Raw genomic sequence first — 27,865 nt, 5'->3', positions numbered from 1 at the left:
CAAAGGTCCAATTGTGTGTACGGGGCTTTAGATGTCAGAAGTCATTGGGAGCTATGCATTTTTCCAAATTTTATTCCAGAGCCTCTAATTTATAGACCAGATATATCCTAAATATAGAACCATTTATCCAACTGTCCATCCAGACCCTCTGATTTATAGACCGGATACATCCTAAATATAGAGCCATTTATCCAACTGTCCATCCAGAGCCTCTGGTTTATAGACCCAATACATCCTAAATATAGAACCATTTATACAACTGTCCATCCAGAGCCTCTTCTTTATAGACCAGATACATCCTAGTGTTGGGTGAACAGTTCGAGCTGAGCAAAAGTCTGATGGACCCCTAATGTCCCCACAGTAGACATGTGCAGTTCGTTGCGTCCGAATTTCCGAAAATACGTACATTCAGAAGCATCCGAAACCCGAATTGCTATGCTTCAGAATTTTACAAAATTTCGTTGACGAATTTTCGGATCCAAATTTCTTACAGAACGGGTCGAATGTTCGTTAACTTTTCGTAACAATTACGAACATTCGTTATGATGAATTAGCAAAGCCAGGAAGTCAGCACAGCAGCAGCACTGCTGACTTCCTGAGTTTGCTTTTTAAATTCATCATAACGAATGTTCGTACTTTTACGAATCCAACGAAAATTCGTATTTCGTACGAATCCAAATTGATTTTCGGACACGAATTACGAATTAGCGGCAAAATACTAAACGGAACGAAACTAAACAAATTTATTGATGCCGCCCATGTCTACCCCACAGGAGTCTTATGATCCACTGATGTCTACATAGGGGTCTGATGGCCATATGATGTCTACATTGGCATCTGATGGACCCCTGATGTATCCACATGAGTCTGATGAACCCCCTGATGCCTCTACGGGAGTCTGATGGAGCCCCTGATGTCTCCACATGAGTCTTATAGACCCCCTGATGCCTCCACAGGAGTCTGATGGACCCCCTGATGTCTCCACATGAGTCTGATGGACCCCCTGATGTCTCCACATGAGTCTGATGGACCCCCTGATGTCTCCACAGGAGTCTGATGGAGCCCCTGATGTCTCCACATGAGTCTGATGGACCCCTGATGTCTCCAAATGAGTCTGATGGACCCCCTGATGTCTCCACAGGAGTCTAATGGACCCTCTGATGCCTCCACGGGAGTCTGATGGACCCCCTGATGTCTCCACATGAGTCTGATGGGCCTCCTGATGTCTCCACAGGAGTCTGATGGAGCCCCTGATGTCTCCACATGAGTCTGATGGACCCCCTGATAACTCCACAGGACTCTGATGGACCCCCTGATGTCTTCACATGAGTCTGATGGACCCCCTGATGTCTTCACAGGAGTCTGATGGACCCCCTGATGCCTCCACTGGAGTCGAATGAACCCCTGATGTCTCCATAGAAATTGTATGGACCCGATGTCTCCACAGGAGTCTTATATACCTCTGATGTCTCCATAAAGAGAACCTGTCACTTGCCCCTGCAAATGGGGGCTTGTTAGAAATAATTTGTGATAGCAAAGTAAAATAACGTAAAGTAAAATAATAATAAAAAAAAAACAGGGCACCCTTATTGCACAAGTGTGCATAAACATGAGCACCGGGTGTAACTGTCCGCTTATCATTGTGGATCTTGTTCAGCACTTACTGCTGAGTGGAACCTTTCTGCCTCCCTTTGGTTCCCTGGGGAATGTTTTGATCAGCAGGATTACAAGACCACTCCTTCTTCCTGTCTTAGAAAGAAAGCTTTTTCCTGTATCTCAGATGCCACATGTTAGCTGTCTGCATAGGATTTCATGGAAGATGTCTGCAGAAAATCCCTAAAGCTTAAAGTTTGTACCCCCCTTGGCAAGTGGATCGAGGTATGCAGAAAAGTGTGCATTGTTATAAAGGTGTATATGTTCTAGAGATAAACCCTGTTCATGCTGTTTGGTTTTAAATACGCTATGCATGTAACCATGTTTCTTTGAATGTTCAATGTAATTAGATGTGTGTGCAGACAACTGTAATTAACCCTGTAACCCCCTTTTTGGTGACAACTGTAAATAAGTGTTTTATATGTCATTTACAGTTTTCACGGTGCTATGGTGCTATGGTGCTTACGATATTCATGTTTACGGTGCTCAAGGAGATAAAGAAAATAATATTCAACCCTGCTGCGCACCTTTGTTCCGAAAGAATAAAACTACTGCACCCGTCAGAAGCTCTCCTCTTGTTATTTATTCGATGCCAAAGGGGCCGTAACAGTGAAAACTCGTCGCTGCGGTGGAGACTCGACATCACCAGCTGCGTCGCTGTCTTCATCGAACTGTGAGTAAAGGCTTCCCAACGCCTCGCAAGACACGTGCGGACGCCATCTTGGCAACAGAGACTTGGCTAAAAAAGTAAACGTGTCACGTGGACTTTTAAATATAGCGGGCTCTTTATATGTGATCCGGAAGCCACCCTTAACTACTATGCGAGCCAAATAGTTAATATTTTGCTAAACCAGTGATCAAGTTATTATATTCGTGTTTAGAGGCCTAGTGTCAGATTTAAAGCAACGCTATCTTCCAAGTTCCTAATCCACTAAACTGCAGTTATTTACGTAAAGGGTTAATTGTCTGGTTAGAAAGTGTCAGCAGTATATTCGTTTAAAACATTTTGTAGTACTGTATGCATTGTTTGCTAATCTTTAGTTACAAGTGTGAACACCTGTTATCTGTCGTAGCCCTTAGTAGCAAGTTTGAGCCAACACTCATTCAAGTTAGGTTTCAGGCACACTCACACTTGAAAGGCAAAGGCACACTAGAACAAAATGTTGTCACCTGCTGAAGAAACAGACAAACCCACAGAGTCACAACAGGTACGATCCAGCTCTAGAGAGCGAAGCCTAACAGAAAAGGGCAAAGAAATGCACGAAGAAACAGTTAAGAAAAATGAAAAGGCATTCAACAAGGTGTGCAACTCTTGGAAGGAGCTAGCAAAGGAATGTAGGACAAAGTTAAAAGGTTTCTGCTCAACTGAAGACCTTAATACAAGATTGAAAGAGATTAAAGCCAAAGAAGCGTTAGTGCACCAACAGTATGAGTCCATGTGCCGAAATAATTCCATTACCCCGTACGTTGTTAAGAAAATGGATGCATGCACCGCGTTAACGGCTGAAATCTGCAACCTCATCAGCAAGCGGCTAGAGAATGTAGATGAAATCTTTAACGATCAACTTGAGAAGGAAAGGGTGAGGATGGTGCTTAATAAAGAAGAGCATGAGTCAGTCTTTGGAAACTCAGAAACAGAAACTGTCCTCTCAGAGTCATTACCAGACTCCAACGCAAGCTCAAGAGCCACTTCCAGATCTAGCAAACGTGCTGACGCAGAAGCAGATCTTGCAGCCAAAATAGAACAGGCAAAGGCGACGCAACAGATGCGCGAGGAGCAAGCTAAGCTGAACAAACTAGAGGCAGAAATTAAACTGAAGTTGGATGAGGAAAAGACAAGACTACAACAGCTACAAGCAGAAAATGAAGTCAAGGTAGCTGCAGCAAGAGTGAAAGCCTACAACGCTTATGATAGTCTTGAAATTTACGAACAGGAGACAGACCACAATGTGCAATACCTCTGCCAAAATAATGAACCACGAAACTCATTGAATCCAAAGGCTGTGCCATTTCAACCTTTAAATACACCACTTGGGGTGTCAAGACCAAATGAAGAAGTTAGTCTAACCCCAGGACTTGCAAGTCTGCTTATCTCCAACCGTCTCCCTATACCTGAACCAACTGTATTCACAGGTGATCCTTTGAAGTTCATAGATTGGAAGATATCCTTTATGGTGCTGATTGATCAGAAACCACTCCCTGTGTGCGAAAAAATGCTGTACTTGAAGAGGTATCTCGGTGGTGAAGCTCGTAAGGCAGTGGAAGGGTTCTTCTACCGAAATTCAGAAGATGCCTATCTAGGTGCTTGGGGAATCCTACAGGACAGGTATGGAGGTCCATTCATAGTGCAAAGAGCCTTCAGAGAAAGGTTGGCTAAATGGCCAAAGATATCAGCAAATGACCCTGTAGCATTAAGAGAGTTTGCGGATTTCCTTCAAGGTTGTGTGGAGGCCATTCCTCATGTTAAAGGCCTAGCTATTCTAAATGATTGTGAAGAAAACCACAAGCTTCTCAAGAAACTGCCTGAATGGATCGTGCGCAGATGGGGTCGCATCGCCGTGGACGAGCTGGACAAGTCCCAAGAATACCCAACCTTTGCTCGTTTCACAGAGTTCCTGCAAAGGGAAGCTAAGATTGCATGCAACCCCATTGCCTCTCCTTTTCTCCTCAGTACCAAGACTACAGATGAGAGAATTCCCAAGAGAGCCAAGGCGCTCAACACAAGCACTCAAATGAAGCCCTCTACCTTCAACGTTCCAAATATCTCAGCTTCAAGACCGAAACCACCTTGCCTAGTCTGCAAAGACGAAACACACGGTGTCGCTAAATGTCTGACTTTTGCGGCAAAAACCATCGATGAAAAGAGGGCCTTTATTCACGAAAACCATCTCTGTTTTGGTTGCTTAAGAAAGGGCCACACTACAAAAGACTGCAAAGGAAGACACACCTGTAGCATATGCAGTCGACGTCATCCAACCTGTTTGCACATACAGAGAGACACTGAGCCTGTCAAGGCATCAAACGATGATTCAGTAGGCATGAGAAATAAGGCAAACGACAACGTTCCCAAAGTTATGTCCCATACTTTGACAAGACATACGTCTGCCACATCCTGCATTGTTCCAGTTCTGTTGTCAGCTACTACGGAGCCTCAGAGGGAAATCCTCACTTATGCCTTACTTGACACACAGAGTGATTCAACCTTTATTCTGGCAGACCTGGTATCGAAGTTAAGTGTGAGCACCAAGCCATTACAGCTAAGGCTCAGCACAATGACAGCGGTTGACACAGTTATTTCAAGCCAAATTGCTCACGGTCTGCAAGTGCGTGGCTTCAACTCCGAAGTTCAAGTCCAACTCCGTCAAGCCTATACAAGAGATTTCATTCCAGTAGATAAGTCTCACATCCCCACTAAGGAGACTGCACTCCAGTGGTCACACCTCAAACACTTGGCAAACAAGTTACAGCCACTTCAAGATTGCGAAGTAGGACTACTGATCGGTTATGACTGCCCATCAGCACTGGCTCCCTTGGAGGTTGTTATCGGCTCCGAAAATGAACCCTTCGCTCAAAAAACTATGCTCGGCTGGAGCATTGTAGGATCAGCAAATCCACATCTTGATAGACCGGGTAGCCAGAGCTTCGTACACAGAGTCGCAGTGAAAGAAATGCCAATGCCGCCGGTCGCTGATGTGTTAAAGGCTTTAGAAATGGACTTCATTGAAAGAAATTATGAAGATAAGTACGTGTCTCAAGATGATGTTCGCTTCGTGCAGTTTCTCTCGGAAACTATAATGAAAAGGAAAGATGGACACTACGAGATGCCGTTACCCTTCAAAGACAACAGTCAACTGGCACTACCAAACAATAAGAGGCTGGCCCTTATTCGACTTCATCATCTAAAGAAAAGATTAAAGGGAAATAGACAGTACCATGAACACTACACTGCATTCATGGAAGAAACAATCAGAAAAGGTGATGCAGAACCAGCCCCTTCATTATCAGAGGAAGAGACAGTGTGGTACATCCCACATCACGGGGTTTATCACCCCAAGAAGCCAGACAAGTTAAGAGTTGTCTTTGATTGTTCAGCAAAGTTCAAAGGCATCTCCCTAAACGATACCTTGCTGACAGGTCCCGACCTGATAAACTCTCTAGTGGGAGTCCTCTGTCGCTTCAGGAAGGAAGCAGTTGCTGTGATATGCGACATTGAAAAGATGTTCCATCAGTTCTATATCCCCTCAGGAATGCGCAATTACTTAAGGTTCCTTTGGTGGGAGAACGGTCAGTTGGAAACAGAACCGAAAGAATACAGAATGGCAGTTCACCTTTTCGGTGCCAGCTCCTCTCCAGGATGTGCCAATTTCGGCCTTAAGTATCTTGCACGACAACACAAGTCAGAACATCCCTCAGCATCAGCCTTCATCGAGAAGAACTTTTATGTCGACGACGGCCTAACTAGCGTTCCAACAGTCAGCGAAGCTTCGAATCTAATCCTCGAAACTCAAGGATTATGTAAAAATGCCGGCCTACGACTGCATAAGTTCAACTCTAATAAAAGGGACGTCCTGTCCTGTATTGCTCCGTCAGAAAGAGCAACAACTAGTGTACCTGTCAAACTTAGCCCAGACTCAACAACAGAAGGACAAGTACTTGGCATTCAGTGGTCAATTGAAAACGACACCTTCAGTTTCAGTGCTGACATAAAGGATCAACCCTCAACTCGTCGTGGTATCCTGTCAGTCGTAGCCTCCCTTTATGATCCTCTAGGCTTTATAGCCCCCTTCATACTGAGTGGCAAGTGCATTCTCCAAGAGCTTTGCCGCAGAGGCATCAGTTGGGATGAAGCACTTCCTGAGAGCTTATGTCCACGGTGGGAGGCTTGGAAGAGTAGTCTGCAAGCTTTAAGGGAAATCAAGATACCCAGATGTTACCATCCCCCAGACTTTGGTAACAGAATGAAAGTGGAACTACACCACTTTTCCGATGCCAGCAACATAGGATATGGTGCCTGTTCGTACCTTAGGTACAAAAATGACAGAGATCAAGTCCATTGCAGCTTCGTAATGGCCAAGGCAAGAGTTGCACCAACGAAGATTGTGAGCATCCCAAGGCTTGAACTCTCAGCTGCCGTCACTGCAGCAAGGTTGAGTGTCATGTTGAAGGCAGAACTTGAAATAGAAGTTGACAAAGAGTTCTTCTGGACAGACTCCCAAGTAGTCTTAGCCTATATCAATAATGAAGCGAGAAGGTTTCACGTGTTTGTAGCCAATCGTGTTCAACTCATAAGGGAGATTACAGATCCAACCCAGTGGCATTATGTGGATACGACACAAAACCCAGCCGACCATGCATCCAGGGGTCTACATGTAGCGGATATCTCCACCTCAAGTTGGTTATCTGGGCCTAGTTTCCTTTGGAGATCTGAAGTGCACGCATCTTCAAGCTCTTCAGCAGAACTAATTGTAGGCGACCCTGAAGTCAAACCTGTTACAACCCTTGCATCACAAGCCAATGAACAAACTGATACTCTAAATCGTCTGAGCAGGTTCTCCAGTTGGTCAATGCTCATTAAGGTGATTGCAAGAATCAGGAGAATAAAAACGAAGACGTATCACTGCAGCAATCTTGTGTCTGTGGAGGAACGTAAGGAGGCCAGGGAGGTAGTGATAGGTCTAGTTCAACAGCAAGTTTTCCCCCAAGAGCTAAAACTCCTTCAAAGAGGAGATAGTCTCCCAAGTTCAAGCCCTCTTAGCTGCCTTGACCCCATTCTGGTTCAAGGACTTCTTCGTGTTGGTGGAAGGCTGTCAAGATCAACTCTTAGTCAAGAAACAAAGCACCCAGTCATCCTCCCAAAAGAAGGGCACATTACCCAGTTAATCCTGTCCCACTATCATGCAGCCATTCATCACCAGGGCCGCAGCCAAACTCTAACAGAACTCAGAGCAAATGGATTTTGGGTGCTTGGTGGAAGCAAGTCAGTTGCCAAGTTAATACATAAATGTGTACAGTGTCGAAAGCTCCGGCGTCCCACAGAGGAGCAGCGTATGTCAGAGCTCCCCGAAGAACGCGTAGAAGTTTCAGCTCCCTTTACATACTGTGGTATGGACTGTTTTGGTCCCTTTATCACCAAACAAGGTCGAAAGGAATACAAGAGGTATGGTCTAATCTTCACATGCTTCTCCTCACGTGCAGTCCACATCGAAATGCTTGAAGATTTATCTACAGATTCCTTCATCAATGCCTTAAGGTGTTTCATCAGTTTAAGAGGAGCCGTTTGCCAACTTCACTGTGACCAAGGCACAAACTTCACAGGAGCAAAGAACGAACTTAAAGAAGCCCTGAAGCAATGTGACACAAAGGCACTAGAAACTTTCCTAGCTGATAAACAGTGTGAGTTTATCTTCAATGCTCCTTCTGCAAGTCATGCAGGTGGAGTCTGGGAACGTCAAATTAGAACCATTCGTAATGTGCTAAATGCTACAACAGTCCAATGTTCAAGTAGACTAGACGATGCTTCTCTTAGAACGCTATTTTATGAAGCCATGGCCATTGTTAACAGCCGTCCTTTAACTGTCGATGGAATCAATGACCCCAAGGCGCCAGAACCTCTAACTCCAAACCACCTCATCCTGATGAAATCCAAGGTTGCATTACCTCCACCTGGGAAATTCGTAAAGGAAGACGTATATGCAGCTAAACGGTGGCGTAGAGTGCAATATTTAGCAGAACAATTCTGGAGTCGGTGGAAAAGAGAATACCTCATGAGTGTTTCCACAAGACAGAAATGGCACACACCTCGACGTAACCTCAAAGTAAATGACATTGTCATAATCAAAGATGATATGTCTCCCAGATGCCAGTGGCAACTAGGACGTGTAATTGAAACTACAATAGAAAAGGATGATCTAGTTCGTCGAGTCAAGGTGTTAGTAGGTGACAGAAGATTGCAAGATAAGAAGGACTATGTATCAAAACCTTCAATTATTGAACGTCCTATTCAAAAGCTAGTAGTCCTCATAGAAAGCAAATAAGTTCAGTTTTAGTGATACACTAGCATACCACCACACAAGACAGTAGCCAGTTACAGAGGTACCTATAAGCTAAATTGTGTATGATGTACCATGTTTTATAGCGGCCAAGGTTATGTTCTGTAAATTATGTATGACTTTTAGGTTATGTTCATCATAACATAATTTGGTGGGAGTGTAACTGTCCGCTTATCATTGTGGATCTTGTTCAGCACTTACTGCTGAGTGGAACCTTTCTGCCTCCCTTTGGTTCCCTGGGGAATGTTTTGATCAGCAGGATTACAAGACCACTCCTTCTTCCTGTCTTAGAAAGAAAGCTTTTTCCTGTATCTCAGATGCCACATGTTAGCTGTCTGCATAGGATTTCATGGAAGATGTCTGCAGAAAATCCCTAAAGCTTAAAGTTTGTACCCCCCTTGGCAAGTGGATCGAGGTATGCAGAAAAGTGTGCATTGTTATAAAGGTGTATATGTTCTAGAGATAAACCCTGTTCATGCTGTTTGGTTTTAAATACGCTATGCATGTAACCATGTTTCTTTGAATGTTCAATGTAATTAGATGTGTGTGCAGACAACTGTAATTAACCCTGTAACCCCCTTTTTGGTGACAACTGTAAATAAGTGTTTTATATGTCATTTACAGTTTTCACGGTGCTATGGTGCTATGGTGCTTACGATATTCATGTTTACGGTGCTCAAGGAGATAAAGAAAATAATATTCAACCCTGCTGCGCACCTTTGTTCCGAAAGAATAAAACTACTGCACCCGTCAGAAGCTCTCCTCTTGTTATTTATTCGATGCCAAAGGGGCCGTAACACCGGGTGTGCATGTGTATGTAAACATCAATTTGGCTACACATGTTAGGTATCATCAAAGACATTAAAAAGAGAGGAATAATTCTAGGTCCCTCATTTGCAGACATATAAAACATTATATATTGAGAATTTTGTGTATTTGTGCCAGTTAAAAGACGCACCCAGTTTTTGGTTCTGACACATTTGATATTAATTTACTCGGAAAAAAAACTATCTTTTTACAAAACAATCAGGAATTATAAATTAAAACTCTGTTTGGTGTATTTTATTCTGAAATTATCGATCAAATAAACAATTAAGCAAAATAACTTGCAAACTAACAATTTTCAACTGCTATCTTCTTATTCTACAGGACCTTTAACTCGCGAAACATGAAAAGATTACCTGTAAAGCCAAAAAACATCATGTGCCTACAGAGTACAAATAGAGACACAGATTATTTATTATTGTTTCAGTTTTAAATGAAGTATAAAATGTGTGTGTGTCATAATGTATGAACTATAACCGAAGAATGAGCTACGGGGCAGAGGGCAAAATATGTAGACATAACTTAAAATGCAGTCATTAAACACACCACAAGATGGCGATATCACTTTCTGCACATGGAATGCTCAGACCGGAAGTGATGTAAGAACAGGAAGTGATGTAAGGACAGGAAGTGATGTAAGAACAGGAAGTGATGTAAGGACAGGAAGTGATGTAAGGAAGAATGGGAAGTAATGTAAAGCAAAGACGTTAAATAAGGGAAAGATAGGACGTTCTTGGCGAGAGAACAACGAGGTAGAGAGGAGACATCAATGAATTACACAGAGGAGGTAATAAGATCTTATTTTATATTTACATCCAGTAACCCCCCCTGTCATGTCCGTCCTCTTCCTCCATAGTCACTGTGACGTCTTTTATCTCCAACATCCACTACTACAGACATATCACATCCTGTATATTGGAGTTATTTTATAATATGTGTCCAGATACATCCTAAATATAGAATCATTCATCCAACTGTCCATCCAGAACCTCTGGTTTATACAGTAGACCAGATAGATCCTAAATATAGAGCCATTTATCCAACTGTCCATCCAGAGCCTCTGGTTTATAGACCAGATACATCCTAAATATAGAACCATTTATCCGACTGTCCATCCAGAGCCTCTGGTTTATAGACCGGATACATCCTAAATATAGAACCATTTATCCGACTGTCCATCCAGAGCCTCTGGTTTATAGACTGGATACATCCTAATTATAGAGCCATTTATCCAACTGTCCATCCAGAGCCTCTGGTTTATAGACTGGATATATCCTAATTATAGAGCCATTTATCCGACTGTCCATCCAGAGCCTCTGGTTTATAGACCAGATCAGAGGCGTAACTAGAAACTTCAGGGCCCAGGTGCAAGAAACCATGAAGGGCACCCACCAGGGGTGTTGCTAGGTCTACAAAAGATCTCGGGCTAGAGCCCATAGCAGCAAAGTAAAGAAAGTCACATGCTTCGGCGGGCATACACGTGTATATAATACATGTGTGTGTGTGTATATGCATTTATTATATATATTAAAAATATCATTACATCTGGGTCCCCAGAGCCCCCTTATTACATCAGGGTCCTCAGAGAGCCCTTTTACTAATATTAGGATCCCCAAAGCCCCCCTCCTTACATCAGGGTCCCCAGAGAGCCCTTTTACTAATATTAGGATCCCCAAAGCCCCCCTCCTTACATCAGGGTCCCCAGAGAGCCCCCTTACATCAGGGTCCCAAGAGAACCTCCCTTTACATCCAGGTCCCCATAGAGCCCTCCCCCTTACATCCGGGTCCCCAGAAAGCCCCCCTTACACGAGGGTCTCCAGAGAGTCCCCCCCCTTACATCAAGGTCTCCAGAGAGCCTCCCCTTTACATCAGGGTCCCCAGAAAGAATCCCCTTTACATCAGAGTCTCCAGAGAGCCTCCCCTTACATCAGGGTCTCCAGAGAGCCTCCCCTTACATCAGGGTCTCCAGAGAGCCTCCCCTTACATCAGGGTCTCCAGAGAGCCTCCCCCTTACACCAGGGTCCCCAGAGAGCCCCCTTCCTTACATCAGGGTCTCCAGAGAGCCCCCTTCCTTACATCAGGGTCCCCAGAGAGCCCCCTTCCTTACATCAGGGTCCCCAGAGGGCCTCCCCTTACTCCAGAAGAAGCCCGCCTTATTACATCAGGGTCACTAGAGAGTCCCTCCTTACATCAGGGTCCCCAGACAGAAGCCCTTCCCCTTCCAGAGGTTCCCCTATACCTCTCTGGTCTTCGCTGTCTGTGCACCTCCAACCCCCGGCACATCTCTGCACCCCCTGTACATCCATCTGGGGGGAGGCGGCGATCGGCAGCTGTCCTGTGTCCGTGGGCCGCGGGATCTCCCTGGGGCTTGTAGTTCTCTCTCCAAATGTATGCAGTGGAGGGGCCTCTGACCCGGCCATGTATTGGCAAGAGTGTAGAAGCAAAGCAACTCACTGAAGAGTGAAGCCAATACATGCCCGGGTCAAAGGCCCCTCCCCTCTCCACTGTATACATTCAAGGAGAGAGCTACAAGCCCCAGGGAGATCCACAACACAGCTGCCGGTCGCCACCTCCCCCCACTGCATACTAAAATGGACAGATAGAGGTTCAGGGGGAAATGCTGGGTCTTGGGGGGGCCCCCTCAGTGGCAGAATGCCAGGGCCCAGTCGCAGCAGTCGAGTACTGCTGTGACCCTGAAAGTTCCGCCACTGGACGAGATACATCATCAATATAGAGAGTATAATAATAGTAAGTGTTATGTGCACTTCCCTTCCCCCACTGCTTTACATCATATGAACTTTATGTCTTCGTTATTCAGTATGTTTTCATGAAATGAGGTGAAGGAAGGTCCATCAATCCATTCTCCTTTATAACATTGTCATCAATGCACAAGTACTGTCACCTAGTATGGTTTGGGTGTATCATCTGATCTAATTTATATTCGTAGTTTGCTGTTCTGATTTGTACCCAATTCAATGGCAGAGATCTGGGAAAGTGTTGAATGATAGACATGACTTCTGAATACGAGGAGAATAAAAACTAACATAACATTTATTACAAATTTGTATTTCAACAGTATTTCTGGAATTGAACAACATTGAAGAGAAGTCTTATATCTGCAGATTGTAGTGATATTGCACAATGTCCTCCAAAAGTAACATTCTACAAGATCAACGGATCCTGAGGAACCTTCTGATCAATCCAATACTATGACTTCAGATGTCCATCTAAGATCAATAGGTCCTTCTAATCCTGAGGAATCTTCTGATAAATCCCACACTATAACATCAGTTGTCCATCCAAGATCAATGGGTCCTTCTTATCCTGAAGAACCTTCTGATAAATCCCATACAATGGCTTCAGATATCCATCTAAGATCAATGGATCCTTTTAATCCTGAGGAACCTTCTGATAAATCCCAAACTATGACTTTAGATGTCCATCTAAGATCAATGGATCCTCTTAAGGTTGAGGAACCTTCTGATAAATCAAAAACTATGACCTCAGATGTCCATCTAAGATCAATGGATCCTCTTAAGGTTGAGGAACCTTCTGATAAAACCTGTACTATGACATCAGATGTCCATCTATCCCATACTATGACATCAGATGTCCATCTAATATCAATGGATGCTCTTAAGGTTGAGGAACCTTCTGATAAAACCTGTACTATGACTTCAGATGTCCATCTATCCCATACTATGACATCAGATGTCCATCTATCCCATACTATGACATCAGATGTCCATCTAAGATCAATGGATCCTTTTAAGGTTGAGGAACCTTCTGATAAATCCAAAACTATGACTTCAGATGTCCATCTAAGATCAATGGATGCTCTTAAGGTTGAGGAACCTTCTGATGAAACCCGTATTATGACATCAGATGTCCATCTATCCCATTCTATGACATCAGATGTCCATCTAAGATCAATGGATGCCGTTAAGGTTGAGGAACCTTCTGATAAAACCCATACTATGACTTCAGATGTCCATCTATCCCATACTATGGCATCAGATGTCCATCTATCCCATCCTTTGACATCAGATGTCCATCTAAGATCAATGAATCCTCTTAAAGTTGAGGAACCTTCTGATAAATCCCATACTATGACCTCAGATGTCCATCTAGCCCATACTATGACATCAGATGTCCATCTAAGATCAAGGGGTCCTTCTAATCCTGAGGAACCTTCTGATAAGTCCCATACTATGACATCAGATGTCCATCTAAGATCAATGCATCCTTCTAATCCTGAGGAACCTTCTGATAAATCCCATACTATGACTTCAGATGTCCATCTAAGATCTTACAGATCAACAGATCCATCCGATCTCCAGATATCATCTTTAAGCCATGAGGAAGCTCACACAGATAGAAGCTCATTGTCATGTTTGGTGTGCGGGAAAACATTCGCTAAGAAAAAATATCTTCTTGAGCACCAGAAATCTCACAAGATTAAGCGTTCTTATTCATGTTCAGAGTGCGGGAAATGTTATACTAGGAAAGGAAGCCTCGCTGTACACCAGAGAACTCACACGGGTGAGCGTCCCTTTTGTTGCTCAGAGTGTGGAAGATGTTTTCCTAACAAAAAAAACCTTGTTATACACCAGAGAATTCATACTGGTGTGCGTCCCTTTTCCTGCTTAGAGTGCGGAAAATGTTTTTCTGACAACGGACAGCTTAAGAAACATCGAAAAACTCACACTGGTGAATTCCCTTATTCATGTTCAGAGTGCGGAAAACGTTTTCGTAACAAAGACAATCTCCTTGTACACCAGAGAACTCACACAGGTGTGCGACCCTTTTGCTGTTCAGAGTGCGGAAAATGTTTTTCTGAACAAGGAAACCTTCGTAAACACCAGAGAATTCATACAGGTGAGCGTCCCTTTTCATGTGCAGAGTGCGGAAAATGTTTTTCTGACCAAGGAAACCTTCGTAAACATGAAAGAAATCACACTGGTGACCGTCCCCATTCATGTTCGGAGTGTGGAAAAAGTTTTCCCAGGAAGGAATACCTTATCGTACACCAGAGAATTCACTCAGGTGAGCGTCCCTATTCGTGTTCCGAGTGCGGGAAATGTTTCATTAATAAAGGAGAACTCGTTGATCACCAGAGAATTCACTCAGGTGAGAGTCCTTATCCATGTTCAGAGTGCGGGAAATGTTTCAACAGAAAAGGACGCCTCGTTAGACATCAGAGAATTCATACAGGTGAGCGCCCTTATTCATGTTCAGAGTGCGGGAAAGGTTTTAGTGCCAATGATTCCCTTGTTAGACACCAGAAGATTCACTCTGACGAGCGTCCCTATTCATGTTCAGAGTGCGGGAAATCTTTCGCTTGTAAAGGAGAACTTGTTACTCATCAGAGAGTTCACTTAGTCGAGCGTCCTTATTCATGTTCAGAGTGTGGGAAATCTTTCACTCAGAAAGGAAAACTTGTTACTCACCAGAGAACTCATTCAGATGAGCGTCCTTATTCATGTTCAGAGTGCTGGAAATGTTTCAACCAAAAAGAAAGCCTCGTTAGACACCAGAGAATTCATAATAACGGTGAGCGTCCTTATTCGTGTTCAGAGTGCGGGAAATCTTTCACTCATAAAGGAAAACTTGCTTCTCACCAGAAAATTCACTCAGGTGAGCGCCCTTATTCGTGTTCAGAGTGCGGGAAATGTTTCGCTACCAAAGGAACCCTTGCTTCTCACCGGAGAACTCACACAGGTGAGCGTCCCTATTTATGTACGGAGTGCGGGAAATGTTTCACTGTGAAACGCTCCCTTCTTGCACACATGAAGAGACACAGCTAAGAGCATCCGGACAACTTTCAGATTGTGGTAGATATTGTACAGATCACGTAAGTCTAATTGGAGTGAAGACGTCCCTGACGTGTTTCGTCAAATGTACAATGGCCTTTATCAGGTGGAACTGTTCAGTCCATAGAACACCTGGAGGATAATAAATGATTATATAATGGGGGACATCCTGGGAAAAGCCATGTTTCATTTATAAGTGGAGCTTATCAGGCTGAGTCTTCTGTTGGCTTCTTCTGTTTCTTGGAGACTTCAAATGGTGGGATGAGTCTGATATAGGTTTCGCCACCATGTTACGGTATTCCCACTTTTGTTTTTCTATTGTTAGTTTTCCAAAACCAGAGAATCTGACCAACGTTTATACTGTGATAAATGTTGTACAGATCACATAAGTCTAATCGGAGAGAAGACATCCTGTGACGCGTTTCGTCAAATGGACGATTTATTTTATCAGGTGGAACTGTTCAGTCCATAGAACATATGGAGGATAATAAATGATTATACAATGGGGGACATCCTGGCAAAAGCCATGTTTCATTTATAGGTGGAGCTTATCATGTCTTCTGTTGGCTTCTTTTGTTTCTTGGAGACTCCAAATGGTGGGAGGAGCCTGATATAACTGCAACATAATCTGTAATGAAGAAATTAGTCTGTTGTATAATAAAGATAATATCAGTCTTATAAACTTAATAAAATATAAATACAGGAAGCACAATGGAGCTCCCGTTCCTCCCGTAATTCCATCCTCACATCCATATTACATCTCCGAAATAATCCTCTACGTGTATGAACGTTGTAAGTGGGCGGAGTCACGTGTATTTGAAGTACTGTTCATAAAATATTACCTTGCCAAGTTCAATACGAAACCTCTGAACAAAATGTACGGACATCGCAATGACGGCGGTAAATGTAGAGGACTACAAAAGAAAGGAAGATGGTGGCGGATTACTGAGCATGCTCAGTAGCCGCTGTTCTCTATCAGCCATGAGCGTGCTTTTCACTTGTTACCTTCACTATAACGTAAAAGATATATCCATAAAACGTCCAATGGAATGAGTACAGTCACATGACTACAACCCCGACCCTTCTACTTGTATTCAAGCTTTGTGAATAAAGCCGCGTACACACGATCGGAAATTCCGACAAGGAAACCGTGGATTTTTTTTCGGAATGTTGGCTCAAACTTGTGTTGCATACACATTCCGAAATTCCGAACGTCTAGAACGCGGTGACGTACAAGACGTACAACGAGCCGAGATCAATGAAGTTCAACAGGCAGTTCGGGCTCTTCTGCTTGATTCTGAGCATCCACACGTCGGAATCGCATACAGACGATTGAAACTTTTTCCATCGTTAAAATAGAGAACCAGCTCTCAATCTTCTGTTGGCGGAAATTCCGACAGGAAATGTCTCATGGAGCCTACACACGGTCATAATTTCCGACCAAAAGCTCACAACGGACATTTCTTGTCGGAATTTTCGATCGTGTGTACACGCATTAGCCCTTATGTTATATTTCCATATTCTGTTTTTTTTTTTCCTCAACTTTTTAGTTTTACATTGATAAACATTAAAACTTTATCAAATTGTTATTTGTTTGGATCTGTGTGTGTGTAATCATGGATGTAATATATGAGAAGATGAACCACAAAGAAACTGGTCAACTGATGAAATAATTTACTGTATATATCACAAGGTGGTGATGTCTCCCAACCGTCCCGGAGTCTGCGGGACTGTCTCTGGAGTCCGGAGAACTGTCCGCGGGACTGTCTCCGGATTTCAACACAGTCCCAGAGCCCGGTGTCAGAACACGTTGGCCGTGGACCTTACTTTTTAATATCTTTATAAATGATATCGGGTCTGGGATTAAAAGTAACATTTCAGTCTTTGCAGATGACACCAAGCTATGCCGTGGAATAACATCCTTGCAGGAAGTTTCTGACTTACAATCCGACCTCAATGCTCTGTCTAATTGGGCGACTAAGTGGCAGATGAGCTTTAATGTTGATAAATGTGAAGTTATGCACTTGGGGACTAAGAATATGCATCATACACACTAGGGGGAGTACAACTGGGGGGATCCGTAGTGGAGAAGTATCTGGGGGGATCCGTAGTGGAGAACGATCTGGGGGGGATCCGTAGTGGAAAAGGTTCTGGAGGTTTTAGTAGATCATAAGCTCAATAATAACATGCAATGCCAAGCTGCGGTTTCCAAAGCGAGCAAAGTCCTTTCTTGTATAAGAGAGGCATGGACTCCAGAGAGAGAGATATAATTTTGCCCCCCCCTGTACAAATCATTAGTAAGACCTCATCTGGAATATGCAGTTCAGTTTTGGGCCCCATTTCTCAAAAAGGATATTGGGTAACTGGAGAAAGTGCAGAGAAGGGCAACCAAACGGATAAGAGGCATGGAGCAGCTATGAGGAAAGGATTAGAGGAACTGAATTTATTCTCGTTTTAGAAGGGGATATGATCATAGCACTCTGAGTATTTTTCAGTTCAGAGCTTTCAAAATCCTGAATGGAAAGACAGATACACAGGTAATTGAGCATACTATTGTGTTGGGTCAACTGGGGTAAAGGGCAGGGAAGTCAATAAGAGTATAAAGGACCCCTAATGTCGCCATTAAGGGTCCAACAGACTCCTATGTCTCCATAGGAGTCTGGATCTATGATGTTTCCACAGGAGTCTGGATCCCTGATGTTTCCACAGGAGTCTGATGGACCCTTGAGGTCTTCTTAGGAGTCTCATGGACCCTTGATGTCTCCATATGAGTCTCATGGACCCTTGATATCTCTACAGGAGTCGGATGGACCCCTGATGTCTCCACAGGACTCTGATGGACCCCTGATTTCTCCACAGGAGTCTCATGGACCCCTAATGTCTACACAGGAGTCTGATGGGCCCTTAATATCTCCATAGAACTCTAATGGACCCTTGAGGTCTCCTTAGGATTCTCATGGACCCCTGATGTCTCCACAGGAGTCTGGTGGACCCCTGATGTCTCCACAGGAGTCTGATGGACCCTTAATATCTCCATAGGACGCTAATGGACCCTTGAGGTCTCCATAGGAGTCTCATGGACCCTTGATGTCTCTACGGGAGTCTGGTGGGCACCTACTTCTCCACAGAAGTCTGATGGACCCCTGATGTCTCCCCACAGGAGTCTGATGGACCCCTGATGTCTCCACTGGAGTCTGATAGACCCCTGATGTATCCACAGGATTCTGATGGACCCCTGATGTCTCCACAGGAGTCTGGTGGACCACTAATGTCTCCACAGGAGTCTTATGGACCCTTAATATATCCATAGGAGTCTGATGAACCCTTGAGGTCTCCTTAGGAGTCTCATGGACCCTTGCTGTCTCCACATCAAGTAATGGACACCTAATTTTTCACATGAGTATGATGGACCACTGATTGATCCCTGGTGTGTCCATAGGAGTTTGATGGACCCCTGATATCTCCATAGCAATCTGAGGACCTCTGATGTCACCATAGGAGCCTGATAGACCCCTGATGTCTCTATAGGAGCCTGATGGACCTCAGATGTCTCCATAGGAGCCTGATGGACCTCCGATGTCTTCACAGGAGCCTGATGGACCCATGATGTCTCCATATTAGTCTGGTGGACCCCTGATTTCTCCATATGAATATTATATACCCCTGAATTCTCCATAAAGAAAACCTGTCACCTGCTCAGTGCTATCACATGGGGACTTGTTAGAGATAATGTGATAGCAAAGTAAATAAATAAAAATGTAAAAATTAATTATTAAACCTGTACACCCTCCTCGCTTCACCCACACAAGTGTGCACAAACACGAGCACAGGATGTGCATGTAAACAGCAATTCGGCTACACATGTTCAGTATCATCGCAGACATCAGAGAGAGATGAATAATTTTTGGTTCTGACACATTTGATATTCATTCGCTTGAAGAAAAAAAAAACTATTTTAAATTTTTTTTATAAAAACAATCAGGAACTATGGGCCAGATTCACGAAGAATCACGGCGGCGTAACGTATCGTAGATACGTTACACCGCCGCAAGTTTTCATCGCAAGTGCCTTATTCACCAAGCACTTGCGTGAAAACTTACGCCGGCGGCCTCCGGCATAAGCCCGCGTAATTCAAAGGGGCGTGTGCCATTTAAATTAGGCGCGCTCCCGCGCCGGACCTACTGTTCATGCTCCGTTTTGAAATTCCCGCCGTGCTTTGTGCGAAGTGACGTCATTTTTTCGAACGGCGACGTGCGTAGCGTACTTTCGTATTCCCGGACGTCTTACGCAAGAAGAAAAAAATTTTAAATTTCGACGCGGGAATGACGGCCATACTTTAACATGGGCTGTGTAAAGTTAGGGCAGGTGAAACGACGACTAAAATTGCGACGGGAAACTAGACTAGCGACGACGTACCGAACGCGAAAAACCGTTGTGGATCGCCGTAACTGCTAATTTGCATACCCAACGCTGGAATACGACGCGAACTCCCCCCGTGGTATTGCATCCTAAGATCCGACAGTGTAAAACAATTACATCTGTCGGATCTAAGGGATATCTATGCGTAACTGATTCTATGAATCAGTCGCATAGATACTCTGAGAGATACTCCGTCGTATCTCCGCTGTGAATCTGGCCCTATGTTTGTGTCTAGAATTCGGCTTGGTGTATTTTCACCAGGGAATAAAGATATAAAAAACAGTTGAGCAATTAATGTGCAGAAAAACTATTTTCAACAGCCATTTTCTAGTTCTGCGGGGCCTCTTCTATCATAAATCATATAATATTCTGGGGGGGTTAAATATATTATATATATTTAAATAAGGCAAAAATCGAGATTTTAACACGTGCGTTAAAAATTGAAAAAATTGCTCTTTTGCCAACACACATCAGATACCTGCAGAGGGCGTAAAAATAAAGGCACAAATTATTTATTATTGTTTCAGTTTTAGGTGAAGTATAATGTGCGTGTGTCATAATGTATGAAATGTAACCGAAGAATGAGGGCATAGTATAAAAACATAATGTAAGATGCAGTTATTAAAATCACCACGAGATGGCGATATCACCTACTGCACGTGGCACAGCACAGACAGGAAGTGATGTAAGAAAGAATGGGAAGTGATGTAATTCAAAGACGTTATAGAAGGGAAACTGAGAAAGTTCTGAGGGAGAGAAGAACGAGGTGGAGAGGAGACATCACTGGATTACACAGAGGAGGTAATAAGATATTATTTTCTATTTACACCCAGTAACCCCCGTCATGTCCGTCCTCTTCCTCCATAGTCACTGTGACGTCTTTTATCTCCAACATCCACTACTACAGACATATCACATCCTGTATATTGGAGATATTTTATAATATGTGTCCAGATACATCCTAAATATAGAACTATTTATCCAACTGTCCATCCAGAGCCTCTGGTTTATAGACCGGAGGGCCGGCCAACGTATTGCACGTTGGTCACTTTCTACTCACCTCTCCCACCTTCCTTCTCCCCCACTTTCTTTTTTATTTTCCCCCGTGTTTGTCACGTTTTTGTCTTTCTTTGTTTGGTGCACTTTATGTGTGGCGAGTAGGGTGCTGGTCCTCGGGCCTGCTCTGAAAGTCTTGGGAGTCGGTGGACATGGCCTTCTGGTTTAGTTTGCCGGCTCTTATGGGGTCTCCCTTCGGGGGAGCCTCACCGAGGAGGGTTCTGTTTCGGCAGTCCCTCCGAGGATGTTGGGTCCTTGTGGCTTCGGCTGCTTGGGCCAAGGTGGGTCCATATGGCTTCGGCTGTATGGGCCACAGATTACTCTTTTCCCTGCCAGGAGCCTAACGCCCCGGGGGATCAGAGCTGGGTCCTTTTCGGAGGACCATTTGACGATGCAAGTTTTTGGGTTGTGTTTTGCACGCCACAGGCTTTTCAACAGAAAAAAATATAGAACCATTTATCCAACTGTCCATCCAGAGCCTCTGGTTTATAGACCAGATACATCCTAAATATAGAGCCATTTATTCTACTGTTCATCCAGAGCCTCTGGTTTATAGACCAGATACATCTTAAATTTAAAAGTTCCGGAGTGTTTCCTAGTGTAACCGTGCGGTCTCTGAGTATTTCTGAATCTCTCCAGTGCCCTCCCCATCTCTGGCCACATGCGTTACTGCATGCCATGGAAGTCAATGTGGAACAAATTATCTTAGTTTCCATTGACTTCTATGGGGAAACTCGCTTTGATATGCGAGTGCTTTGGATTACAAGCATTCTCCTGCGATTATGCGAGTAATCCGAGGTTCCACTGTATAGAGCCAATTTATTAAAATTTTATTCCAGAGCCTCTGGTTTATAGACCACATACATCCTAAATATAGAAGCTTCTGTCCATCCAGAGGCCCAGATTCTCGTACGAGTTACGCCGGCGTATCTCCAGATACGCCGTCGTAACTCTGAGTCTGAGCCGTCGTATTTTGGCGCCTGATTCAAAGAATCAGATACGCCAGAATTTGTATAAGATACGACCAGCGTAAGTCTCTTACGCCGTCGTATCTTAACTGCATATTTACGCTGGCCGCTAGGGGCGTGTACGCTGATTTATGCCTAGAAATATGTAAATCAGCTAGATACGCCAATTCACGAACGTACGCCCAGCCATCGCATTACAGATATGCCGTTTACGTTAGGCTTTTCCCTGCGTAAAGTTACCCCTGCTATATGAGGCGTACCAATGTTAAGTATGGTCTACGGGCCAGCGTCGAAATGTTCACGTTTTACGTTGTTTGCGTAAGTCGTTCGCGAATAGGGCTGGGCATCATTTACGTTCACGTCGAAAGCATTGGCTTCTTGCGGGTTAATTTGGAGCATGCGCACTGGGATACTTTCACGGACGGCGCATGCGCCGTTCGTAAAAAGCGTCATTTACGTGGGGTCACATAAAATTTACATAACACGCGCCCACATCTTCCACATTTGAATTAGGCGGGCTTACGCCGGCCTATTTACGCTACGCCGCCGCAAATTTTGGTTTGAGAATACGGCACTTGCCTGTCAAAGTTGCGGAGGCGTAACGTAAATAGGATACGTTATGCCCGCACAAAGATGCGCGCTTCTACGTGAATCCGGGCCAGTGTCTCTAGTTTATAGACCAGATACATCCTAAATATAGAGCCATTTATCCAACTGTCCATCCAGAGCCTCTGGTTTATAGACCGGAATACATCCTAATTATAGAACCATTTATCCAACTGTCCATCCAGAGCCTCTGGTTTATAGACCCGATACATCCTAAATATAGAACCATTTATCCAACTGTCCATCCAGAGCCTCTGGTTTATAGACCAGATACATCCTAAATATAGAGCCATTTATCCAACTGTCCTTCTTCACCGTCCCCGGCTAGTGAAAAAGGCTGCTCTGATACTTCTTTCAGACTTCCATAAACTGGCCTCTGATAACAGGAGGGATGGTCCCTTAGTGGCGACTGCTTTACCCCTGGTCTTGATCCGTGATTGCTGCTGGCAACCGGAATGACCGTTCCCGATAGCAACAACTTGGTTCCACGTCCGGCTGAACCTCTGCAACTTGGTCGAACGCCAAGCCTGAAGTCCCAACCCTGCGATGCTTCTCCTACTCTTGGATAGGCCTCAGACAGTCTAATAACCAGGCACTGCCAGGATAGGTGTCAGGCTTCTGGCCTAGCAACCTGGGGGCATTTCAACACATGTCCACCCAGACAGCCATCCAGGTGGCACATAACAGCGATCACCTGACTCAGCCCAAATAAATAGACTCTCCTAGCAGGCAAAGGGCTAAGGAGACTACTGCCAATTGCCCGAGACATCCACTCATACTCTGATTTGGCTAGGCTCTTGTCAATATAATGTCACTGGCAATAGTGCCACCTAGTGACAGAAGAGAGAAGTGCGGCAAATCTAGATTTATGCCCCGTACACACGATTGGATTTTCCGTTGGAAAAATCCTTGGATGTTTTTTCCGAAGGAATTACGCTCAAGCTTGACTTGCATACACACAGTCACACAAAAGTGCTCTGAACTTTCGACCGTCAAGAACGCGGCGACGTACAACACCAAGACAAACCTGAGAAAATGAAGTTTAATACTCTAGAGCATGCGTCGAATTGTTTCTGTGCATGCGTCTGAATTTTTCGCGTCGGACAAACTAAATTTCTGATCGGAATATTTTCCGTTGGAAAATTTGAGAACCAGCTCTCAATCTTTTGCTGGTGGAAAATTCCGACAGGAAAAGTCTGATGGAGCGTACGCACGGTCGGAATTTTCGATCAAAAGCTCACATCGGACTTTTGCTGGCGGAATTTCCGACCGTGCGTACGCGGCATTTGGGATACTCTAACAATTAGCCAGGACACCTGGCAGACTAAATTTGTTAGCGACCCTGCCTAAACACCAGAGTGGTACATATGGTTTGGGTGTATCATCTAATCTGGTTTATATTCATTGTTTGCTGTTAGGATTGTACCTAATTCAATGGAAGAGATCTGGGAATGTGTTGAATGATATATATGACTGCTGAATACAAGGAGAATAAAACTAATATAACATTTATTAAATTTTTTTTGTTTGCAGGTGGACAGTACTTTTAGAATTTAAATACATTGGAGAGACATCTTATTATATCTCCAGGCTGTACTGCGGAAGATAGTGATATTGCACAATGTTCTCTAAAAGTAACATTCTACTGGTTGCCAACATCAATGGATCGTCTAATCCTGAGGAATCTTCTGATAAATCCCATACTATGACCTCAGATATCCATCTATCCCATACTATGACATCACATCTCCATCTAAAATCAACGGATCCTTCCAATCCCGAAGAACCTTCTCATAAATTCCATACTATGACTTCAGATGTCCACCTAAGATCAATAGATCCTTCGAAACGTGAGGAACCTTCTGATAAATCCCATACTATGACTTCAGATGTTTATCCATCCCATACTATGACATCAGATGTCCATCTAAAATCAACGGATCCTTCCAATCCCGAAGAACCTTCTCATAAATTCCATACTATGACTTCAGATGTCCATCTAAGATCAATGGATCCTCTTAAAGTTGAGGAATCTTCTGATAAATCCCATACTATGACATCAGATGTCCATCTAAGATCAATGGATCCTCTTAAAGTTGAGGAATCTTCTGATAAATCCCATACTATTACATCAGATGTCCATCTAAGATCAATGGATCCTTCTAATCCTGAGAAACCTCATAAATCCCATACTATGACTTCAGATGTCCATCTAAGATCAATGGATCCTCTTAAAGTTGAGGAATCTTCTGATCAATCCCATACTATGACATCAGATGTCCATCTAAGATCAATGGATCCTATTAAAGTTGAGGAGTCTTGTGATAAATCCCATACTATGACATCAGATGTTCATCTAAGATCAATGGATCCTCTTAAGGTTGAGGAATCTTCTGATAAATCCCATACTATGACATCAGATGTCCATCTAAGATCAATGGATCCTCTTAAAGTTGAGGAATCTTCTGATAAATCCCATACTATTACATCAGATGTCCATCTAAGATCAATGGATCCTTCTAATCCTGAGAAACCTCATAAATCCCATACTATGACTTCAGATGTCCATCTTAGATCAATGGACACTTCAAATCCTGAGGGATCTTCTGATAAATCCCATACTATGACATCAGATGTCCATCTAAGATCAATAGATCCTCTTAATGTTGAGGAATCTTCTGATAAATCCCATACTATGACTTCAGATGTCCATCTAAGATCTTACAGTCCTGAAGGCTCAACAGATCCATCCGATCCCCAGATATCCTCTTTAAGCCATGAGGAAGCTCACACAAGAAGGAGCTCATTGTCATGTTTGGTGTGCGGGAAAACCTTCGCTAAAAAAAAATATCTTCTTGAGCACCAGAAATCTCACAAGATTAAGCGTTCTTATTCATGTTCAGAGTGCGGGAAATGTTATACCAGGAAAAGAAGCCTCGTTGTACATCAGAGAATTCACACTGGTGAGCTTCCCTTTTGCTGTTCAGAGTGCGGAAAATGTTTTTCTGAGAAAAGCAGCCTTCTGAAACACCAAAGAATTCACACCGGTGAACGTCCCCATTCATGTTCAGAGTGTGGAAAATGTTTTTCTGCGAAAGGCTGTCTTCTGAAACACCAAAGAATTCACACCGGTGAACGTCCCTATTCATGTTCAGAGTGTGGAAAATGTTTTTCTGCGAAAGGCTGTCTTCTGAAACACCAAAGAATTCACACCGGTGAACGTCCCTATTCATGTTCCGAGTGTGGAAAATGTTTTCTTAAAAAACAAAAACTTCTTGCACACCAGAGAACTCACACCGGTGAGTGTCCCTTTTGCTGTTCAGAGTGCGGAAAACGTTTTTCTGACCAAGGAAACCTTCGTAAACACCAGAAAATTCATACCGGCGAACGTCCCTTTTCATGTTTAGAGTGCGGAAAATGTTTTTCTGACCAAGGAAACCTTCGTAAACACATAAGACAACACACTGGTGAGTTTCCCTATTCATGTTCGGAGTGTGGGAAAAGTTTTCACCGTAAAGAATCCCTTCTTGTACACCAGAGAATTCACTCGGGTGATCGTCCTTATTCATGTTCAGAGTGCGAGAAATCTTTCACTGCCAGGGAAACCCTTGTTAAACACCAGATAATTCATTCAGGTGTGCGTCCTTATTCATGTTCAGAGTGCGGGAAATGTTTCATGTTAAAAGGAGACCTTGTTAAACACCAGAGAATTCATACGGGTGAGCGTCCTTATTTTTGTTCAGAATGCGGGAAATGTTTCACCTTAAAAGGGAACCTTGTATCTCATCAGAGAACTCACTCAGGTCAGCGTCCTTATTTATGCACGGAGTGCGGGAAATGTTTCACCTTAAAAGGGAACCTTGTATCTCATCAGAGAACTCACTCAGGTGAGAGTCCTTATTTATGTACGGAGTGCGGGAAATGTTTCGCTGTGAGGCACACTCTTCTTGCACACATGACAAAACACAACTCGGAGCATCCAAACAACTTTCAGACTGTGATAGATGTTGTACAGATCACATAAGTCTAATCGGAGAGAAGACGCCCGCTGACGCGTTTCGTCAAATGTATGACGGCTTTTATCGGAAAGGAACTGTTCAGTCCATAGAACACCTGGGGGATAATAAATGATTATATAATGGGGGACATCCTGGCAAAAGTCATGTTTTCATTTTATAGGTGGAGCTTATTACGCTGAGTCTTCTGTAGGCCTCTTCTGTTTTTTGGAGACTCCAAATTGTGGGAGGAGCCTTCTATAACTGCAACATAGTCTGTAATGAAGAAATTAGTCTGTTGTATAATAAAGATAATATCAGTCTTATAAATCTAATAAAAGAGAAATACAAATGAGTAAAGTTGCATAAAATCCCGACCCTTCTACTTGTAATAAAGCTTTGTGAATTAGGCCTCCGATTTCAAGATTTATTTTATTTTATTGATTCTTTAGTTTCAATTTTATGAATATTAAAACGCTATCAAATTGTTAATTGTTTTCTTTTTTTATTGTCTGGATCTGTGTGTTTAATCATGGATGTAACATATGAGAAGAATGAACCACTAAGAAGCTGGTAAAATGATGAAACAATCATTTATTTATATTTCATAAGGTTATATCTTGTTATGTTATACCTCCCAACCGTCCTGGAATTATACCTCCCAACCGTCCCGGATTTATACCTCCCAACCGTCCTGGATTTATACCTCCCAACCTTCACGGATTTATACCGCCCAACCTTCCCGGATTTATACCTCCCAACCGTCCCGGATTTATACCTCCCAACCGTCCCGGATTTATACCTCCCAACCGTCCCAGATTTATACCTCCCAACCGTCCCGGATTTATACCTCCCAATCGTCCCAGATTCCACGGGACTGTCCCCAGATTTCAACAAAGCCGAATGGCTAATTCCCGACCCTTCCACTTGTATTAAAGCTTTGTGAATTAGGCCTCATATATTCTAGTTCAAGATTAATTTTATTATTTTCATTCTTTAGTTTCACCTTTATAAATGTTAAAACTCTATCAAATTGGTGTTATTTGTTTTATTTTTTATTATCTGGATCTGTGTGTTTAATCATGGATGCAACATATGAGAAGAATGGACCTCTAAGCAGCTGGTAAAATGATGAAACAATCATTTATTTATATATCACAAGGTGGCAATGTTATACCTCCCAACCGTCCCAGATTTCACGGGACTGTCCCCAGATTTCAACAAAGCTGAATGTCTAAATCCTGGCCCTTCTACTTGTATTAAAGCTTTGTGAATTAGGCCTCATATATTCTAGTTCAAGATTCATTTTATTTTTTTCATTCTTTAGTTTCACTTTTATAAATATTAAAACTATATCAAATTGTTAATTGTTTTATTTTTTATTGTCTAGATCTGTGTGTTTAATCATGAATGTAAAATATGAGAAGAATGGACCTCTAAGAAGCTGGTAAAATGATGAAACAATAATTTCTTTATATATC

The 27,865-nt window shown here is 43.2% G+C and overlaps 4 protein-coding genes across 4 annotated transcripts in view; all 4 read left to right on the top strand.

Annotated features, from left to right (window-relative positions):
- The window catches only part of LOC120910202 (gastrula zinc finger protein XlCGF26.1-like), a 1,148,070-nt gene that overhangs the window by 113,398 nt on the left and 1,006,807 nt on the right, over window positions 1-27,865 (top strand). The window lies entirely within an intron of this gene.
- Window positions 1,626-9,458, top strand: LOC120909975. The gene is made up of 3 exons (XM_040321778.1): window positions 1,626-1,878; window positions 2,088-9,117; window positions 9,327-9,458. Exon 2 carries the CDS (start codon window positions 2,814-2,816, stop codon window positions 8,685-8,687), a length of 5,874 nt encoding a protein of 1,957 aa, XP_040177712.1. The 5' UTR covers window positions 1,626-1,878; window positions 2,088-2,813; the 3' UTR covers window positions 8,688-9,117; window positions 9,327-9,458.
- On the top strand, window positions 13,761-16,501 carry LOC120910076 (zinc finger protein OZF-like). Its single transcript, XM_040321932.1, has one exon. It carries the CDS (start codon window positions 13,766-13,768, stop codon window positions 15,332-15,334), a length of 1,569 nt encoding a protein of 522 aa, XP_040177866.1. The 5' UTR covers window positions 13,761-13,765; the 3' UTR covers window positions 15,335-16,501.
- Window positions 20,436-27,865, top strand: part of LOC120909810 — a 71,235-nt gene continuing 63,805 nt past the window's right edge. Inside the window, exons 1-2 of the mRNA XM_040321541.1 lie at window positions 20,436-20,560; window positions 23,923-26,411. Of these exons, the coding sequence (XP_040177475.1) occupies window positions 24,011-26,411 (2,401 nt within the window). The 5' untranslated portion in view covers window positions 20,436-20,560; window positions 23,923-24,010. The remainder of the gene's footprint in view (window positions 20,561-23,922; window positions 26,412-27,865) is intronic.

This window comes from Rana temporaria, chromosome 8 (genome assembly GCF_905171775.1).
Source record: "Rana temporaria chromosome 8, aRanTem1.1, whole genome shotgun sequence".
NCBI classification, from domain to species: Eukaryota; Metazoa; Chordata; class Amphibia; order Anura; family Ranidae; genus Rana; species Rana temporaria.
The sequence above is the reverse complement of the archived record's forward strand: the minus strand, read 5'-3'. Positions and strand labels throughout refer to the sequence as shown.

Coding starts and splice junctions, on each gene's coding strand:
- LOC120909975 (XM_040321778.1), top strand. CDS start 2,814: ATGTTGTCACCTGCTGAAGAAACAGACAAACCCACAGAGTCACAACAG.
- LOC120910076 (XM_040321932.1), top strand. CDS start 13,766: ATGCATCCTTCTAATCCTGAGGAACCTTCTGATAAATCCCATACTATG.